At 46.0% G+C, this 21,072-nt stretch overlaps 1 protein-coding gene across 2 annotated transcripts in view; it reads left to right on the forward strand.

Annotated features, from left to right (window-relative positions):
- Window positions 1–21,072, forward strand: part of LOC137436512 (mitochondrial 10-formyltetrahydrofolate dehydrogenase) — a 195,990-nt gene that overhangs the window by 141,122 nt on the left and 33,796 nt on the right. For both annotated transcript variants that reach the window (XM_068130372.2, XM_068130373.2), the window contains exons 15-17: window positions 1,051–1,156; window positions 16,999–17,086; window positions 17,535–17,628. In XM_068130372.2, the coding sequence (XP_067986473.2) occupies window positions 1,051–1,156; window positions 16,999–17,086; window positions 17,535–17,628 (288 nt within the window). The remainder of the gene's footprint in view (window positions 1–1,050; window positions 1,157–16,998; window positions 17,087–17,534; window positions 17,629–21,072) is intronic.

Raw genomic sequence — 21,072 nt, forward strand, 5'->3', positions numbered from 1 at the left:
TAATTTGCAAGGTTGATGCCAAACTGTGTCCTGCAGTTTAATGATCAATATGGTTTTAAGAGTCATCATACTTTGGCTAACCTCTAATTTACAATAACTTATGTTTACAACTTAGAGACACATGATCATGATGACGATTTCGATGATATTGTCTAAAGCTGCAATTAAATTAAGTCGCTGAGTAACATGAATGACCGAGGTTGTGGAGGATGGGATTTTTCGGTCATTACCTTTTAATACAGACGAGATATCTGCTTCGTCACTGCATCAGATCAGGAATAACCACCCTCCTCACCTCCTCTCCACTCTCCACTCCCCACTGCTTCCTACAAATTAACCATCAGGAAGCTGCTGCATATGCAAGAGGAAGCTAATGCATTTCTTATTAATTTTCAAAATTAATCATCAACTCTATTTTGAATAGCTCATGAAGACTTCTTTATGCTTAGGCCTCAGGTTTGATTAAAGGCACTTTTGTCAATTATTGCCTTTTGCTTTCAAAAACACAATTTGCATCAATGTAAATACTTTGCTGTACTGTACTTGTGTAGTTCCATGATCATATGTGGATGTTTGTTTGTTAATTAATTGCAATTATAAAAGAACTTGCATCAATGTAAGTACTTTGTTTTTTTTGCCTTTACTTGCTACTTTGCACTTTACTTCGTAAGTACTTTGTTCCACGTGTTTGTTTTTTTTACCTCTTCCACCCCCTCCCCTCACCCCCCGGCCTTCCCATGCCCCCTCCCCCCAAGCCCTCTCCCTCCCACAGATCTCCCGATGTCCCTGGTCTTCATCTTGTCTCCCGCTTCCTTTATCATATGTTTTATGTGTCAGTTTGTCTTTTTGTGATCAATGTTAGCTCTTACACGAGCCTCGATCTTGTATACAAAAAATTACAATAAAAAAAACTTCAACCTGAGAATGTTCATTTTACCAAAAAATGTGAATGCCAAACAAGCACGCAGACAAGGAGCATCCATTAGCAGAAACTTGGTTGAACTTCAGAGTAGATGAGCTTGACTTTGACCTTGGATTGTGCCTTTCCAGTGTGTGTGCGATTGTGATTCCGTGGAACTACCCTTTGATGATGCTGTCATGGAAAAGCGCGGCCTGCCTAGCGGCCGGCAACACGCTGGTGTTGAAGCCAGCCCAGGTAAGTGGTGCTTGCCACTTATTAAGTGGATTACTTTACCACTTATCTTATTATTAAGATATTACTTATTAAGATTACCACTCATCATTAAGATTTCTACAAGACGTGTTCAAACGATGCAATTGAAGTAAAGATGATTCTGTATTAATCTTGTTCATAAAATCAATGCGAAATCAGGAACATGAGAAGGAAGGGTGAGAGAAACAAAAAAAGAAAAGTGTTTGGGACAATTTTGTAGAATTAAAAGTGGGCGAGGGGAGAAGAGGTGGAGGAGAGGTGGAGGAGAGGTGGAGGAGAGGTGGAGGAGAGGTGGAGGAGAGGTGGAGGAGAGGTGGAGTGGAGTAGAGGTAGAGGTGGAGGAGGGGAGGGGAGAGACTGACTGACTTGAATATAAAGTTTTGATACATTAGTGATGAGTTCATTGCTCATCGGCTGACTATATTCCCTAAGGGATTGTGATGCTTCTTGTTAACAAGAAAAATCGTAGAATATATAAGTACTCATTGTATTGGCACAGTCAGTGAATGACAAGCAGCCTATGTGGGCTATAGAAACACAATTGAACTTGGAACACATGTAGCAATTATATCAGAGTTGGTACGGTTTCGGTTTCAATAACTTGTGTACCTTAGAGGGAAGAATGGACATTGTCATAAAATGCACAACAGGCAGACTATGGAAACATCTACTCATGGGTATTGGAAGTCTTATTCAGCTCAGCCAGCCAACCACACTCGTATTAAAATCGTCATGGTGATGGTGAAATGTTACCTCGAGCCAATTTCAGCTCTTTCTCGGAAATTGAATGGATTTATGGAAGCAAAATTAGTGGGGCAATGTCACACTCTGAGTGGATCTTTCTACACACCGTTTGGCTTCAAAAGACAGTATGAAAGACATCTTCAAACGATACAGATTCTCCCGGGTCAATATGGAGAACGGTTTTAGTTTGATGCTGAACACTTTCCATCGAGCTGTGAACTATCCACTACGATCTGTTTACCAATCCCACGGGCAGGTTTAGAAAGATAAGCTTCAATTAAAACTAGAAAGCATCTGAAAATGCAAAGCCCGTCCACATCCGCTTTGTATTCGGACTTCTTCTGCTTCTGTATGCTAAACATGATGAAAACAGCTAAAAAAAAAAAAAATTGCTGATTTTAGGCGACTTTGACCTTTTGATTTCAGATGCAGTAGGCTTCGGTGGCCCAATACGCAGACTGTGCTCAAATTTCAAGTCGACCAGATAGAAATTCGTGATTTTGTGACCTTGACCTTTTGACCTCAAAACAATCAGCTTCTTGCATTTTATTGCTGAACCAACTCGGTGACATCGGCAGACCCTGTTCAAATTTCAAGTCAATCGGATGAAATTTGACAAGTTTATGCAATCTTGACCTTTGACCTTTTCATCGAAAAAATAAATCGGCTTCTAGCTTTTTAATTGGTGAACCAATTCAGTGACCCAATATGCAAATTATTAAAATCTCAGGTCAATTGCATGAACATTGATGATTTTATGTGATGCTGGCCTTTGTCCTCTTGACCAAATTATGAATTTGTCTTCTCCATATTATCACAATTTAGCTTTGTTGAAAATTTGATGACAAAAGCTCAAATGTAAAAACTTTATGGCCCGGACAAACACACAGACACACAGAGAGACACACAGACACACAGAAGTGATTGCAAAACCCCTTCTCCCTCTATGCATGGTACAGGCTAATTAATAATTACTTGATTACAATAATAAATTAATAACCACCAACATGGCACACACAATAACTACAGCTTGCGTCAAACAAGCAAGTAAACTCGATATATACAGTGCCTTCAAAAAAGTATTCACACCACTTGACTTTTTCACATTTTGTTGTGTTACAGCCCGAATTTAAGATGGATTAAATTTACATCTTTTGTTACCGATCTACATACAATACCCCATAATGAGAAAGTGAAAACATTTTTTCAGAAGTTTTAACAAACTTATTGAAATGAAATACAGAAATGTCTAATTCACATAATTATTTCTCCCTCTGAGTCAATACTTCATAGAAGCACCTTTGGCAGCGATTAAAGCTTTGAGTTTTCTTGGGTTTGTCTGTATCAGGTTTGCACATCTGTATTTGGGTAGTTTCTCCCATTCTTCCTTTCAGATTTGCTCAAACTCTGTCAAGTTTGATGGGGAGTGTCGGTGAACAGCAATCTTCAAGTCTTTCCACAGATTCTCAACGTGATTCAAGCCTGGGCTTGGGCTGGGCCACTCAAGGACGTTCACATTCTTGTTCTGAAGCCATTCCAGTGTTGCTTTGGCTGTACGCTTGGGGTCATTGTCCTGTTGGAACGTAAATCTTTGCCACAGTCTAAGGTCCTTTGCACGCTGAAGCAGGTTCTCCATAAGGATTTGCCTGTATTTGGCTCCATTCATGGTTCCCTCTATCCTTTCAAGTCTCACAGTCCCTGCCACTGAAAAGCATCCCCATAGCATGATGCTGCCACCCCCGTGTTTCACGGTAGGGATGATGTTACATGGGCGATGAGCTGTGTTCAGTTTCCGCCAGATGTAGCACTTTGCATTCAGGCCAAAGAGTTCTATTTTCATCTCATCAGACCACATAATCTTTTGCCTTATGCTCTGAGTCTTTCACATGCCTTTTTTGAAACTCCACACATGCTGTCATGTGCCTTTTTCTCAGGAGTGGCTTTTGTCTGGCCACTCTCTCATAAAGTCTAGATTTGTGAAGTGCTGTAGAGACTGTTGGCCTTTCAGCAGGTTTTCTCATCTCAGCCAAGGAACTCTGTAATTCTGTCAGAGTGGACATTGGGTTCCTGGTCACCTCCATGACCAACGTCCTTCTTGCCCGGTTGCTCAGTTTGATCGGGTGGCCAGTTCTGGGAAGAGTCTAGGTCGTACCATATTCTTTCCAGTTCCTAATGATGGAGCTCACTGTGCTCTTGGAAACTTTAAACACTAGAAATTGCTTTATACCATTCCCCAGATCCATGCCTCTTCACAATTCTATCTCACAGTTCTGAGGAGATTTCCACCTTGGACTTCATGGTGGAGTTTCTGCTCTGATATGCACTGTCAAATGTGGGCCTTGTATGGAAAGGTGTGTTTCTTTCCAAATCATGTCCAACCAATTGAATTGGCCACAGGTGGACTCCAATCAAGTTGTGGAGACATCTCAAGGAAATTGGATGCACCTGAGCTCAATTGGATGCATAAAAATGTCAAAGCAAAGGGGTTGAATACTTATTGACTCAAGACATTTAATCTTTTCATTTTTAATTAATTTGTAAAAAATTGTAAAAAAGAAAAATCTGACTACTGCACATATATATATATATATATATATATATATATATATATATATATATATATATATATATATATATATATATATATATATATATATATATATATATATATATATATATATATATATATATATATATATATATATATATATATATATATATATATATATATATATATATATATATATATATATATATATATATACATATATATATATATATATATATATATATATATATATATATATATATATTGTTGCGAATATGGAATTTTATCCGCTTGTAAATATTCCCCTATTTCCCCAATACTCCCCAACTATCCCCAATCCCCCATTCCCTAGTCCCATTGCCTGTAAATAACACTCTGTAGAACCGACCTTCCCCTTTTTCCCCCATTAAATGTCGTGCCCAGGTCCACCGCATCTCACGTAGACAACTTTCGGACATCTTGCTAGTTATTCTTAGTCTATGTCAGTTAAGGACTCGTTTCCATTAATTCTGACTCTTCGTTGCACCAGAATGTGATTATATGGCACCAGTAGTGAGTTTAGGACCTTTCCCATACCTCCTCCCATCTTCTTCCCCAAACAACAACAACAACAACAACAACAACTACAACTACAAACAACAACTACAACAACGGCGCTGCGCGGGGGAGTGTGCGTCCTCACACCAGCTCGGTTAGCCGCCATTGACGATGCGCTCCGGCGGGGTTACCACGAAGGGGCTCCTTGTCAGCCCCTCGTCAAGGGCGGAGCCGGTAACCCCCCCCCCCCGCACGCACCCAATGAGAAGCAACGTGCCGATTCCAGCTGGGGCGGAGCTAACGAGCCGAGGGCGTGTCACTCCCCGCCGGATATACGCGGCCACGTACCGGACGTGACGTGAGATGCGCCCCCAGCTTGAGCAGACAAGACGCCATCCGAGCGCTGCGACCTCCCCGCATCTCTAGTCCGGACCGGGTCGATCCTGCCCTGAGCCCAGGTGCACCTGGAGCGATCGATTCTGCCTTTCCTTGCCATCAATCCCCGTGTGAGTCAGCCTTGTCCCGTTTATCTGTCGTCTGTTGGGGTTAATATAAGTGTGTCTAAGTGCCTGTCTTTCTATGATGTCCCTCTTGTAGTTGTAATCTAACCTTCCGTAACAATATAACCTCCTCCGGAGGTCTTGAGAACTGAACCCTTGGTGTCGTGTCATTTGAATCCCAGCCGTGGTTGTCCTTTTCCTTTATTGACCTAGCGTAGCGCGACTAGTCAACGTTCGAGCATAATCGGGTAAACTGTGCAGACGTGGTCATACCAAACCGCTCGGTAAACTAACATCCACAACCGCGTCTGTAACAATTGGTGTCGAGGAGTGGAATTCGGACCCGGGACTAAATTTATTAGGCCCAAACTTTGGGAGGTAGAATCGATCCGGAGCGCGTTTACTGCGCTCGACGAAATTATAACGGCGAAATTTGATTTTGTTATACGGAAATAAAAACCCGAATTTTGAAAGTCGCGCTATGGCAGACCCAGTCGGCTGGGGTCCGGTAGTGGAGAGTGAGGCAGGGTCGGTCCAGGACCAAATTGAGGGACGCGAGGAGAGCGAAGCAGTGAGGGTAGCAGGTTCGCAAAATAGCGCCGTCACGCACGAAGTAGCGGGCGCGCAAAATGGCGCCTCGCAGATGGCCACGGCGTCCACGCCCGCGACCGTGGCAGCGCCCCTGGTGGATTTGAACCTTTTTTTTATACAAATGAAGGCCCTTATGGCCCAGACTAGTGAGCAAATGAGGGCTGATAGTGAGCGATTGGAGGGCCAAATGGGGGTAATGAGGGACGAAGCGAGGGCTCGGAGTGAGCAATTGGGGGTAATGGGAAACCAAATGGGGGGTAATGAGGGACGAAGCGAGGGCTCGGAGTGAGCAATTGGGGGTAATGGGAAACCAAATGGGGGTAATGAGGGACGAAGCGAGGGGTACCAGTGAGGGGTTAGACAATAATTTTAAGGGATTAGACGAGAAATTTGGGAAATTAGACAATAGATTAGGGGAAATACAGGAGGGGTTAATGGGGGTAGAAAACAGAATGGCCGCTCAAGAGAATCAAATGGAAGGGATGCAAAAGGGGTTAGAGGGGTTAGAAAACAGGATGGAAGGCAAATTGAGGGACATGAGGGACCAAGCGAAAAGGGAAGTTAACCAAATGGGGCAGCAGATAGAGGGGGTCAGAATGGGGGTAGAAACTAAACTGGATGCTCACAGGGAGGAAATGGAGCAGATGAGGGTGGCATCTGGGCAGGAAATGCAAGTGATGGGAGAGGAGATCAGAAGAGGTGTGAGTGAGGAGGTCGGAGGAGTGCGCGAGGAGGTGAGGCACTGTAAGGAGCACATGGAGAAGGAGGTGAGAAAGGGGACTGTAAAGTTACAAGGGGGCATAGAGGACCTGACGCAGGAGGTGGAGCAGCTGACGGTGGGACAGACGGAGTTAGTGGAGCAGGTTCAAAGGAACACTGCGGCATTAGGAGGTTTAAAAGCGACACAGAAAGAACTAAAAGATGACTTGGTAGCGACGAAGAGGGAATGTCAGATGGTACGTGAGGGACTGACAACGAGGCTGGACGAGGTGATAGAGGTAATGGAGACGAAGGACCGGCAGGTGAGGACGCACATGGAAACGGTCAAGGTAGCCTTAGAGGATGAGCTTGAGGAGACGTACCGGGGAATAAAAGAGGTGAAGCACAAATTAGAAGAAGTGGAAGAAGGGATGAGCGAAATTAAGAAGCGACGGAGAGGGGATAAGAAAGAGATAAAAGAGGAGATAAAAGAATTGGTCCAAAGTCTGTGTTCGGATCGTGATGATGTGCTCATTAACCGGACTAGGGCATGCCCGTACTATATATATATCTAAAAGTATATCCCCCCCCCCCTCTATTTACATGCAATGGTTTGGTCCAAAGCTAACGGCTTGCGAGTACGGTGACAATCCCCCCCCTCTATTTACATGAAATGGTTTGGTCCAAAGCTAACGGCTAGCGGAGTTTGGTAAAGAAATCGCCATAGCGTGCACAAATGCGCAGGAAAGCGAAAGAATCGCAAATTAGTTTTAATTAGTTTTAAAACATAGTTTAACGCCAACATAGCGGCAACATAGTTTGCCAACGTGAAATAAATGAATACGCTCTCAAATGTGCCAAAAAAAAAAAAAACGCTACCCGTACGCTCTACCCCGCCTGTACGCCCGTAAACAAAAAAAACAACGCTCTTCGCTTCCGCCCTTCGCTCTGACTGAATTGGGAGAAATAATGCGCATAAGAAATCGAGAAATTATTATTTTCTCCGGAAGAAATCGAATTACGTACCGTAATGGCGCACGCGCTGGGCTCGGCTCGCTGCTCGCTCTCACATCGGCCACGCCTACGCAATAACGCGTTCTGTGATTGGATGCCGGAAGTGCAGTCCTCACTGTCCGGAAGGTCGCAAATCGCAGTTACGATGAATCGCAAATTAGTTTTAATTAGTTTTATAATTAGTTTTAAAACATAGTTTAACGGCAACATAGTTTGCCGACGGGAAATAAATGAATACGTTCTCAAATGTGCCATCCGAGGCAGAGTGTGTTCGCCACGTTCGGCACACGTGATAGCTCGCTGCTCTCTGATTGGTTGAATCGTTTTTTGGACATAGCTCGGTAACTACTTCTGCGATTAATTTAAAACCTTGAAAAGGCACATCCTCGGGTCCCCAGCAATATACCTGGCAAGTTTCAAGTATATCGGACCGGTAGTTGTCGAGAAACAGCGGTCACAGACATACAAACAAACAAACAAACATACACACAGAGATTACTGGAATTATAGATAGATGAGGGATTCGCAGGTGATGGAGGAGAAGCGAAGAGGAAGAGGACCCAGTGTAAGTGGTGACCAATATGGTCGTGCGTATGATGCGCCAGGGGATTTAATAAGCTTGGGGGTCGAGATAGACCCGGGTGTTCGTGAGAGGCCGTGGGTGAAGTGTGCGACAGGTCTGGTGTGCGAAAAAGGAGGTGTGCAAGAAAGTCCGACTCTGGGGAGTGTGAGGAAAAAGTGCGTGCCAAGGAGTGAGTGTGCTGGCGAGAGTGAGTCGGTCGTAGCGCGTGTGCGAGGGGGCACATGGAAGCGCGGTGTGGTGAGTGTTACAGAGGGTGTAACGGGAGAGTGTGCGCGAGAAAGGTGTGTGACGGACAGGTGCATGAGGAAAGAGTGCGCTGTCAAGAGTAAGGGTGAGTGCGCTGTCAAGAATGGAGGTGAGAGTAGTGAGAGTGACAAGGAGAGTGAGTTGGTTGTGACAGGTGAGCGAGGATGTACACCTGGGATGGAAGGATGCACACCTGGAATGGTAGAGCGTGAGTGGGAATGCACGCTGGAGTTGGTGGTGAGGCACGTGGTTGGGTGTGCGAATGAGAGCACACCTGTGATTGTCACAGAGGAGGTGACCGAGGAGGGGGCGCGAAGAGGTGTGTTGGTGAGGTGTGCGACCAACGAATGTGTGCCAAAGTGTTCGGTGGTCAGGTGTGTGACCAAGGCTGTGAGTGGAATGAGGGTACCTGGGTGTGTAAGGAAAGGTACGAGGAGCATGGGCACGGCTGGATGTGTGAGCAAGGAACGGGCTGCGGGGTGTAAGCGTCCAGGTGAAGCATCGACGTTAGACGGGGTAGAGTTTAGAACGACTTATAGCCGAATCAGGCCCTCGGTGCGTGCTGGGCCTCGCTTTGAACGGCCGCGTCCGTGCTCCACTAGGCGGAGCGGGCAGCCCGATAGAAAGGGTCGTCATGGCGACCACTTTTTGTTGAGGCAGTCCGGCAGGTCGAGATCGGGACATTGGATGGCTCCGTGCCGAGATGGTGCGTGGGATCTCGGCCCGGGTAAGCCCCCGTCCCTGCACCGAGTGCCGGACGCGTCCAGCCGCTGGCACAGAACAACCCGCATTCATGGCTTGGCTTTACGAAGCCGGGCTTTGGATAGGAATTGGCGCACCGAGAGGCAGTAGTGAGTAGACTGGGTGATGAGGTTAGTGTTTTGGACCCAAAATTAGAGAAAAACAAAATTTGATGATTGGCAAGGGATTGGCAGTAGTGATTGGCAGATGATGAGTAGGATTGGCCAAATTTTTGATTTGTTGAAATTTGATGTGCAAAATTGGTAGTGAGCGATGGGCCCGGTGGGTAAGGGGGGCATCCCTGCCACCCTTCCCATGTGGGGCAAATGCGCACTAGCTTATGGGGTGTATGGCAGTGAAAACTAGCCCGGGTGGGTTAGGTTATATTGATAGGGACCTAGAAGATGACATTAGGTGACGTTAAGGTTAGCTAGTGACTGATACCTGTAGTGGGGACGCAGGTAGTTTAGTGTGGATGATAATGACGTGGGAGCGCAATAGTTTAAAGGGACGACTGGGAAGCGCAAGTTTCAGAGGGGAGTAGTTAGATGAGATGATGCTGTGTGTGTGAGAATTGAACAGGTGTGATTGCACAGGTGTGCAACTGGACAGGTGTGTGGAGCAGTGTATGAGTAGTGAGTGTGTGGATCAGCGCGAATGCGCTTGGGGAGAGAAGGGTGCAGGCAGCACCAGGTGTGAGAGCACAGGTGTGCAAGTACAGGTGTGTGGAGAGAGTTGGAGTAAGTGGTACGGAGTGGTGTGCATGGTGCGAAGGTGTGGATGGGGGAAGAGTGGACCCCTTTCACGAGTACCCGGGGCGGGTAGTGTAAGTGTTAGGTAGAGGGTATAGGTAAATTGTGGTTGGATATTGGCATCTGTGGTGCGGTTGCAGAATGGTGTTGTGAATGGGTGCATTAGTGTTGTGGAAATGGCTGGGTGTGTAGCCTGTTAGTGTGTGTAGTTGGTTGGGCACTCCACCACTGTGAGGATGTCGGCCAGGTGAGGCCGCAGGTGGGCTCTGGGAGCCGGTAGTTGTGAGTGGGTGCCTGAGGATCCCGGGTGTGGATCGGGTAGCCCAGTGCCAGAGAGGGCACCGAGTGGGGAGAGCGCCAGAGGGCCTTCCCCAGGTAGTTAGGTTAGGGTGAGGAGCAGGTAAGCTCGGAGGCAACTGCAGTGGTGGAGGTGTGCAGGTGGGTAGACCCACTGGGAGAGGTACACGCCACAGCCCAGAAATTGTGCGAGGGCACCGGGAGATGAATCGGGGGAGTGAGACCCCAAATTGAAAAGCACCACAGTTTGGCCAATGGGAATTGGTTTTTAGAACCCATAGTGTAAGAGGGCCAATGGTTTGGCCGGAGAAAGACCCCGGGTAGTGTAAAGTTGTAAAGTCATTTAGGAAATAGTTAGGATTGATGAACCTGTCGCACCATACGCAGCCACGTACCTGTGGTGATGATGATGACTCCACACCTGTGTTTTCTTTGTTCTGTTGCAGGAAGTAAGGACTACTGTTGGATTTGTGAGACGCATCACGACGTGGATGAGACATTGGGGTGATTCCATCTCTCCCTCCCTAGGAGGGACTGATGATGAATTGGAGATGGCAAATTTTGATGAGAGTTGAAAATGGCAAATTTGATTGGTTAGGAGGGAGAGAAGACGAATTTGGTTTATGGGAGGAACGGGGAAGACAGTAGGGATGTTTGTTGATTTGTAAAGTAGATGTTTATGGGTAGTGTTGTGTTTTGTGGATACAGTAAGGGGTAAGGGAGGGGCCATGTAGGTTACCTGGGGGGGGGGGGGCGTACGGTAGGAACGTACCTGTCTCACCTGGTTCCCATGTGCCCCCAGTGTGCATCATCTTGTATTGCGTGCACTTTTGCGCCCTTACCACCTTACTCACTTGTCTGCTTCTTTTGTCTCCCACCTCCGAGGATCTGGCTTTGGGGTAGAGAGAGAGGAGAGAGAGGTGCTGGCTTCGCAGTTGTGGGCCTGCACTTTCGCTGCTTGCTGCTTGGATCGATACACCATATGGACCGCAATGTTTGTGGCCACCCACAATGGACCGCAGTTCTTTTGCGGCCAAGCACCACCCATGGATGGACCTATGGGTCAACGTGGCACCTATGCCATACAGGTGAACCACTTATAGTTGACACCACTGAAGGCCACAATACGGAAATGGACGCGGTTGGCGCCTTTCTTAATTTTTTTGAAAGAAGTAAGAAGGCCAAGTGCACCACACGAAGGCAAGACCAGCGGCAGAACATCGGCCGGCTGCGACACCACCGGTGATTTATAAACACTTTATTGGTGCACCGGATGGTGCTGACTGTGTTATGGGGTGGTGCTTTTGATGCTTGGAAGGGGTGCTCTGCACATTATTAAAGGCCGTAGGCCACAGAGCACTCGTGGGTTGGTGTATCGATGCTGGCATGCGTGCTCTCTCTATGCATAACATCTGCATGTGTCCCTCCAAAAACAGGTCCTGGATCGTAGTGTAAATATCAGCGTAGTCGTGTAAATAATGCTCCCTACCGGCTGTATGTTTAGTTTGCGAATTCTTTCCGGATTCGGTTATCCTGTGGGTGTGTTTCTGAGAGGAGAAGGGTGCAACGTCGCAGGGGGACATATTTACTCATTTGTGAATATCTGTAAAACTGTCGCACTCAGGGTAGAGTTAATAGTAGTGGGAACTACATCTGAGTGCCACACTAAACTAGGTAAAAATTTATCGGGTCGGGACGCCCCGAGGGTAGAGAAGGGTGCAATGTTGCGAATATGGAATTTGGCCTCCATATCCGCTTGTAAATATTCCCCTATTTCCCCAATACTCCCCAACTATCCCCAATCCCCCATTCCCTAGTCCCATTGCCTGTAAATAACACTCTGTAGAACCGACCTTCCCCTTTTTCCCCCATTAAATGTCGTGCCCAGGTCCACCGCATCTCACGTAGACAACTTTCGGACATCTTGCTAGTTATTCTTAGTCTATGTCAGTTAAGGACTCGTTTCCATTAATTCTGACTCTTCGTTGCACCAGAATGTGATTATATGGCACCAGTAGTGAGTTTAGGACCTTTCCCATACCTCCTCCCATCTTCTTCCCCAAACAACAACAACAACAACAACAACACCTACAACTACAAACAACAACTACAACAACGGCGCTGCGCGGGGGAGTGTGCGTCCTCACACCAGCTCGGTTAGCCGCCATTGACAATGCGCTCCGGCGGGGTTACCACGAAGGGGCTCCTTGTCAGCCCCTCGTCAAGGGCGGAGCCGGTAACCCCCCCCCCGCACGCACCCAATGAGAAGCAACGTGCCGATTCCAGCTGGGGCGGAGCTAACGAGCCGAGGGCGTGTCACTCCCCGCCGGATATACGCGGCCACGTACCGGACGTGACGTGAGATGCGCCCCCAGCTTGAGCAGACAAGACGCCATCCGAGCGCTGCGACCTCCCCGCATCTCTAGTCCGGACCGGGTCGATCCTGCCCTGAGCCCAGGTGCACCTGGAGCGATCGATTCTGCCTTTCCTTGCCATCAATCCCCGTGTGAGTCAGCCTTGTCCCGTTTATCTGTCGTCTGTTGGGGTTAATATAAGTGTGTCTAAGTGCCTGTCTTTCTATGATGTCCCTCTTGTAGTTGTAATCTAACCTTCCGTAACAATATAACCTCCTCCGGAGGTCTTGAGAACTGAACCCTTGGTGTCGTGTCATTTGAATCCCAGCCGTTGTGTCCTTTTCCTTTATTGACCTAGCGTAGCGCGACTAGTCAACGTTCGAGCATAATCGGGTAAACTGTGCAGACGTGGTCATACCAAACCGCTCGGTAAACTAACATCCACAACCGCGTCTGTAACAATATATATATATATATATATATATATATATATATATATATATATATATATATATATATATACAGTGTATATATATATATTGTTACGGTACGCGGTTAAGGATGGTATGTTTGCCGAGCGGAGGCTCCGCGACCGAACAGTTGTTCCCCGACTAAACCCGATTCACCCAAACGTTGGCCGTATCGCGCCACAGATACTCAATGTGGAAAAGACTAAGACGACGAATGCAAAGAGGAAGAAGAAGAAGAAGACGTACAGAAGAGTAACGGGGTTTATTATTATTTACACACACATAAGCAAAAAGAGCAGTCACGGGTATTTACAGCGGACATGAAAAAGCAGGTAACACAGTGCAAATTACTACCTTATACTGACGTAGTTTACTACCCAGGACTGCACGAACAGAACAAACTCACGTACGCAAATGGATGGAAGGGTAGGAATCGTTTGGAGGGATGAGCAGGTGGGATCACAGGGCACAGCGATCAGGTCCACTCCGGGTGGGAAGCGAGGAGCCGGCAGCTCCTTGTATTCGGCTTCACAGCGCATGCCGGCAGCTCCTTGTATTCGGCTTTACAGCGCACGCCGGCAGGGTCACTCGCTGCCCCGTCAGGGCTTCACGCGGCTGGTTGAAACGGGGCTGGTTGAAGCGGCTCTTTGTCAAAGGCTTTTCGTATCTCTCACGCAACTCCGGTGCAACTCTGAACTCTCTCCCGGTGGACTGCCAACCCTCTTACGCACCTGGACTCATCTGCCGTATCCTTCGTGTAGCTTGTCCCAGCGATCGTCGCACCCTTCTCTCATACCTTCAGCGCGGGTCTGGCATGCCCTCTTCGGTATCGGTACCACCCCCCCCCACCCCCCATGCTCTGTTTCGTGACCTTGTATGGTAATCCCACGGGCTTGTCTCCTTATTTGGGCATGGCGCCGACGGCACGCCCCTAGTGGCGAGCCACGGGCTTGTTTCCTTATTTGGGCATGGGGCTGAACAGCCCCGCCCTTCGTGGCGCACCCTGGGGTTGCCTCTCCCGGGCGACCCCGCCCCTCCTGTTCAAACAGAGCATGGAGCACATATTCACTATAGCAGCGAAATGAGAGGGCGTGCACCCCACGCTTGTGAACTGCTTTACCCGCAGATGGAGAGTTTGGCTGGGAAATGCAAGTATTGAAGGGGAGCTATTCTTAATTGATTCGGTGCAATGGAGTGTCATTCTAATGGAAGACAAGGCCTTACTCTAAAACACATAATAAGATATAAGCTACTGAACAAGGGTTTTATCGTGTCCTTCAATGTGGTGTTTCATGGAATAACTACCGAGACGCCCTTTTTTACCTTTACACAACTCTGGAGGCAGGAGGGGCCATATCCAACCAATGTTACACAACAATTTACCACTACAATACACACAATCAAAAAAATGCAATCCTCATATCCGCAACAATATATATGTATGTATATATATATATATATATATATATATATATATATATATATATATATATATATATATATATATATATATATATATATATATATATATATATATATATATATTATATATTATATATATACATACATAGTCACGTGAAAAAGTAAGTACACCCCATGTAAAGTTTTGACTTTTTCAACATATTTCAACATACAGCTATTTGATCTTCATTTCAACTATATTGACAGTTAAAGATGATATAATATAACAAATATCATGAAACATTTACATTTTGTAGTCCATTGTATAATTTAAATAAACATAAATGCAAATTTCGCATGTGGAAAAAGTAAGTACACCCCTACATTTATCACTACTTCAAATACCTAAAATTAGAATCAGGTGCACCAGCTCAGGTGCAAGTGATTAGAACATCATCAGAGAGGTTCTTGGAGGAACCTGTCTTATTTAAACCTCAGACATTTAGTTTGGTTTGCTCTTTGTTGTTGAAGTGTGCGGCGTCACCATGCCTAAATCAAAAGAGCTCTCTGAGGCCTTCAGAAAGAAGGTTATAGATGCCTACGAGTCTGGGAAGGGATTTAAAAATATCTCCAAACAATTTGAAATCAATCATTCGACTGTCCGGAAGATCATCTACAGGTGGAGAAGATTCCAAACAACTGCCAACTTGTTCAGGCCAGGCCGCCCCAGCAAGTTCAGCCCGAGGGCAGACCGCAAGATGCTGAAAGAAGTCTCTAAGAACCCAAGAATGTCATCACGGGAGCTACAGGTAGCTCTTGCCACTGTTGATGTCAAAGTGCACGAGTCTACCATTAGAAAGAGGCTCCACAAATTTGATCTACATGGGAGGTGTGCCAGGAGGAAACCTTTGCTGTCCAGAAAGAACATCAGGGCAAGACTAAAGTTTGCCAATGAACACTAAAGCAAAGACGAGCACTTCTGGAACAATGTGCTCTGGACAGATGAGTCAAAGGTAGAGCTATTTGGCCACAGTACCAGAAGACATGTTTGGCGAAACCAAAGACAGCATTTGACCACAAGAACCTGATACCAACTGTAAAGCATGGTGGTGGAAATATTATGGTTTGGGGCAGCTTTGCTGCATCAGGGCCTGGGCAGCTCACCATCATAGAATCCACTATGAATTCGTCATTGTACCAGAGGCTGCTTGAGGATAATGTTCGGCCATCTGTCGGAAAGTTGAAGCTCAACCGAAGGTGGACCTTGCAACATGACAATGACCCTAAACATACCAGTAAATCCACCAAGGGATGGCTGAAAATAAAGAAATGGAGGGTTCTGGAATGGCCAAGTCAAAGCCCAGATCTAAATCACATCGAGATGTTGTGGGGGGATTTGAAACGAGCTGTGCATGCAAGAAACCCCTCAAACATCGCACAGCTGAAATAATTCTGCATGGAGGGGTGGGCAAAAATTTCTCCCAGTCGATTGCAGAGACTGGTACACAGATATAAGAAACGCCTACTTGAGGTTGTTTCTGCCAAAGGGGGCAATACCACCTATTAGAGCCAAGGGTGTACTTACTTTTTCCACATGTGAAATTTGCATTTATGATTATTAAAATTATACAATGGACTACAAAATGTAAATGTTTCGTGATATTTGTTATATTATATCACCTTTATCTATCAATATTGTTGAAATGAAGATCAAATAGCTGTTTGTTGAAATATGTTGAAAACGTCAAAACTTTACATGGGGTGTACTTACTTTTTCACGTGACTGTATATGTATATCTACAGCTGGATGTACACTTTGCCGGTGCTAATATATATATATATATATGCAATTTTCCTCATGATAATCTGCACAGAAACTGTGCATGTTGAAAGCAACAGCTGTGTTTTTGTTGAGGCAAGATGTCAGAAGAAATTTGTTTCATTGTCACGTCAGGTTATTTGATCTCTCATGAGACCATTGCGGGTTTTATAGGTAAAATGATGTGTGAACGGTCTTACCGATCAAAGGGAGTTATAGCAGCTCTAACATTTCTAGCCTTTTTCTCCCACTTTACAAGGGGTTTTTGTTTGTTGGTATTCAATGCAATAACTATTGAAGTTGGATGTTTGTAATGAACATAGGAGTAAGGGCTGTACATTGGAGGCATCAATTTGAGAATAAGCATCAAGTTTTCGTTTTACCTTTGCAATGCGGTTTCGAATCGCATCATAAGCCAATCTCTAATGAGCTAATTTCAGGCAAACTTGAATGAATAAATATCAAAAATGTGTGTACCTTTGTGTGGGAATATTCAGTGAATGGGAATGCACATGTACTTCCCTGCAGGTGACTCCTCTAAGTGCCTTGAAGTTCGCTGAGCTTTCTGCTAGAGCGGGCATTCCGAAAGGAGTGATTAACATCGTGCCCGGCTCCGGTGAGTAAACCCAGGCTTGTTGCTACTCTTCCGGCACACAGAAGCCATCGGCCGTGCAATAACCTCATACTCAGAAAGTGACTGGCCATTCATCCAAGTCCTCATGTTTTATGACTTTCCCTGTGCTAAAAGTCAGCACACCTTGCCCGTGGTAAGGCATGCCTCGGATTGTCGAATTGATCGTCACCGATGTTGGACCTGACAGCATGCCCGAATGCACAAACACAGAGCACCACTCGAGCACTAAACTCCATCTCGGTCAACAGAAATTGAGCCATCCCACATAATTGTTGTGTTCCCAGTGTGGTTCTAGACCCTTCATATTACTTCTGCTCACGTATATGCCGTAAACCCGTGCTGATGCCAGCAACTTGACCGGGACAATGGTCACATGAGACCATAGATTGGGGTTTCTGCCGAGCAATCCATATGCTCGTGTGTCGTGCAGGATCTCTGGTGGGCCAGCGCATGTCAGAGCACCCGGACATCCGCAAACTTGGCTTCACTGGTTCCACTCCCATTGGCAAGCAAATCATGAAGAGGTGGGCACGCCGGCAGTTCCTCTTAATTCCTGATGTCATGTGATGCAGATTTGTGAAGGCTATGACTAGTCAGGTGCATTGAATGTTCTGTTTTTCTTATTTCGTGTTAAAGCTGACCTTACATTTTGCGTTTAATTGAAAGACTGAGAATGGTGGTTATTTGGTACCCCATTTGACAGCTTTTCCTTGATAGGATATTTGGTACCTGTCATATTTGGTACCTCAAGTCCTATCAAATAGGGTATTTGGTACCTGTCATATTTGGTTCCTCAAGTTCTGTCAAATAGGGTATTTGGTACCTGTCATATTTGGTACCTCAAGTCCTGTCAAATAGGGTATTTGGTACCTGTCATATTTGGTACCTCAAGTCCTATCAAATAGGGTATTTGGTACCTGTCATATTTGGTTCCTCAAGTTCTGTCAAATAGGGTATTTGGTAGCTGTCATATTTGGTACCTCAAGTTCTGTCAAATAGGGTATTTGGTACCTGTCATATTTGGTACCTCACTCAAGTCCTGTCAAATAGGGTATTTGGTACCTCAAGTCCTGTCAAATCGGGTATTTGGTACCTGTCATATTTGGTACCTCAAGTCCTGTCAAATAGCGTATTTGGTGCCTGTCATATTTGGTACCTCAAGTCCTGTCAAATATGGTATTTGGTACCCTATTTGACAGGACTTGAGGATTATAACCATGGGGGCCTTTCCAAATGGGTCACCTTGGTTTGATTTAGCTTATTTTAACATTTCCTTGCAATGGTGTCTGTTCTGTGACAGATTTCCACTTCCCATTTTGTTTGAAAGGAAAAATTTGAGTGTTCATTTGTATCACATTGCATTGCTTTTTTGTAAAATACAAACTCTTGGCTTATGGAAGAGTGCGGGACAGAGGATAAAGGGACAACATACTGACAGCGGGGCAGTGAAGCCACATTTGGACTCAACAAGTGGGGAGATAAATGAACAGGAAAGAAAGAAGGGAGGGAAGGGAACCCTAACCTGGTTAACCGATGAACCCGAATCTGGTTAACCGATGAACCCTAACCTGGTTAACCGATGAACCCTAACCTAGTTAACCGATGAACCCTAACCTGGGTTATGTAGGGTTAATGGAGGTAGAACAGATCACAGGTAGGGTTGGGGTATGGTGCACTGCTTGCTTGAAGACCTGGAGGGAAGAATGTGATTGGACCATTGCTGGAATGTTCGTCCACAAACCAGAGAGAGAAGGAACAAAAGAGTGAAGACAGATGATAAGCCTGGACCATGGGAGTTTAACTAGGAGAGGGTTACTGGAAGAACATGTGTGCTGGGGACTTTCGGAGAGAGTTGGACTAATGTTCGAAAGCATCATATTTGAATTTATAATCAAAATTTACACGTGAATTAAGCATAATAGCGGGCTTTACAGGAAATTGACGAACGAACTCCTCCTGGAATGATTAAGTGAAGATGAACTTTTTGGATGCTATGAAGGAATTAAAATATCATTCCCCTACTGAATCACTTCATTAAAACTCAGTCGTAGCACTTCCAGCTCAAATCATTACTGTTTGAATGACGCCATTGTTACATCATTCTTGTAAAATAGGCTGTTCAAATATTATGGCTTGAGAAGATGATAAGGCTGCTTACAGGCGTGCTGTTTTCACACATGCAAGCACACCTCGTGCCTTTCCACATGAGTGTGTTTATGGGAATGATCGCCAATGGATATTTACACGACATGACTAAAAGTATGTGTTACGTGGTCCTCCCGGTAACTACCTGGTCTCGGTGACCCCCGGACCGTGGGAGGAACCCCGCCAGAAAGATATATGATTTATACGCTTTCGCAACACAATCAATATGAAAGACACAAACAATTCAAGTCAATAGGAAACCCCCACACCAAGGATCCGGATTAATGGATAATATATTCCCAATCAATCAACAATAATCAACCCTCAATCAACAACATTACTAAGATGTAGACTCATCAACAATAGCTCTAAGATGGCCATCTTATATATTCCTCCCTTGAGCCCCACTCACGACTCCCTCTATGGTCAATGTCTCTCACAATGTCTCTGTACTCCTGTAGTCGATCTCCGCACGCGGTCGGTTGAACGGACCCTTCCTGACGTGCTTCCACCGTGCACGTCCCGTACCGGGAACGGCTGCTGCCGCGGACACCTCCTCGGCAGCCCACCGAGGTCGGTGCTCGTGATCGCGGCTTCGGGGCTCGCAAAGCACGCGAGGCCCAAGGCGCCTGCCGTACGCGTCCTTGTAGACGTTGAGGTAAACGGTGCCGGAACCCACGGCAATTTGACGTGTAACCGGTAATTACCCCGCGCCGGTAACTCCTCTCGCCAGACGGGCTTTTCAAACTCCGCGTTCCCAACGCTGATCAATATCGACACCGCTCGCGTCGGACCTGGGCGAGGAAGAGGAAGATGGCCGCTTCTCCCGGACCTCGTGCCTTTTTCTTCTTCCGGTTCACCATCCCGTTTCCGGTCTCCTGTTATCAGGAGCGCCTCTAACCATTTAACCACAACAACCTTTAATAGAATAAACATTAATAAGCAATGACCTGAATAGTAATTCACCTAAATCCGGAATCCGTAACACTCCCCCCCTTCAAGAAAGAAAGTTTGAACCCAGCGAAAACTTTCTTTGCAGGCCAACTTTGATAAACAAACAAAATAACTCACACCCCAAATCATCAGTTACCCCGGGTACAATTATCACATCTCAAAAACGAAGCAACAAAATTTCACAAAACCCCCAGAGATTCCAAAGGTAATTCACTCTGGACCAAGCGTCAACACTTCTAGTTTCTCTTGAATGCCGGTTAAGGGGTGGTGACCAAAACCCCAAAGTTAAACAACTCGATAGCAGTTTTTCGGGAGGCCAAGCTGAGTATACACTACATGGACGCCTTAAGGAATGTGGAGTTCACGGTTAGTCCGGGGAGGAAAGTTCATTACATGGACGCCTTTAAGAACGTAGAGTTCACGGTTAGTCCGTGCAGGAAAGTTCACTTCCTGGACGCCTTTAAGAACGTGGCGTTCACGGTTAGTCCGTGTAGGAGCCCAGGCTCGGCGGCTCCGCCGTATATAGTGCTTCAACTTCTCCGGACTCCGAACAGTTACGGTGGGACCACTTGACCCAGTAGTCACCTGACTGGCGGTCTCCATCTCGGCCAGTGCTCTGACGATCATTCTTTCGGGGGATGCCGTAACTCTGGGAGCCTCCATAGTAATATCGGCTGCTGCCAACACCAAAACTACCGCCAAATTGTCCTCTTCTGTAGACCTCTCGACGCCTACGAAATGCCTTCCCTACTGTTATGGTCCGACCCTCCAAATCCTTACCATTCCAATTCTGCTCTGCCTCTCTGGCGTCTTTTGCGCTTGCAAACGTGACAAAGCCGAACCCTCTTGACTGTTGCGTTTCCCTGTCT

Source organism: Myxine glutinosa, chromosome 11 (genome assembly GCF_964187855.1).
Source record: "Myxine glutinosa chromosome 11, kmMyxGlut1.1, whole genome shotgun sequence".
In the NCBI taxonomy this organism is placed as follows: Eukaryota; Metazoa; Chordata; class Myxini; order Myxiniformes; family Myxinidae; genus Myxine; species Myxine glutinosa.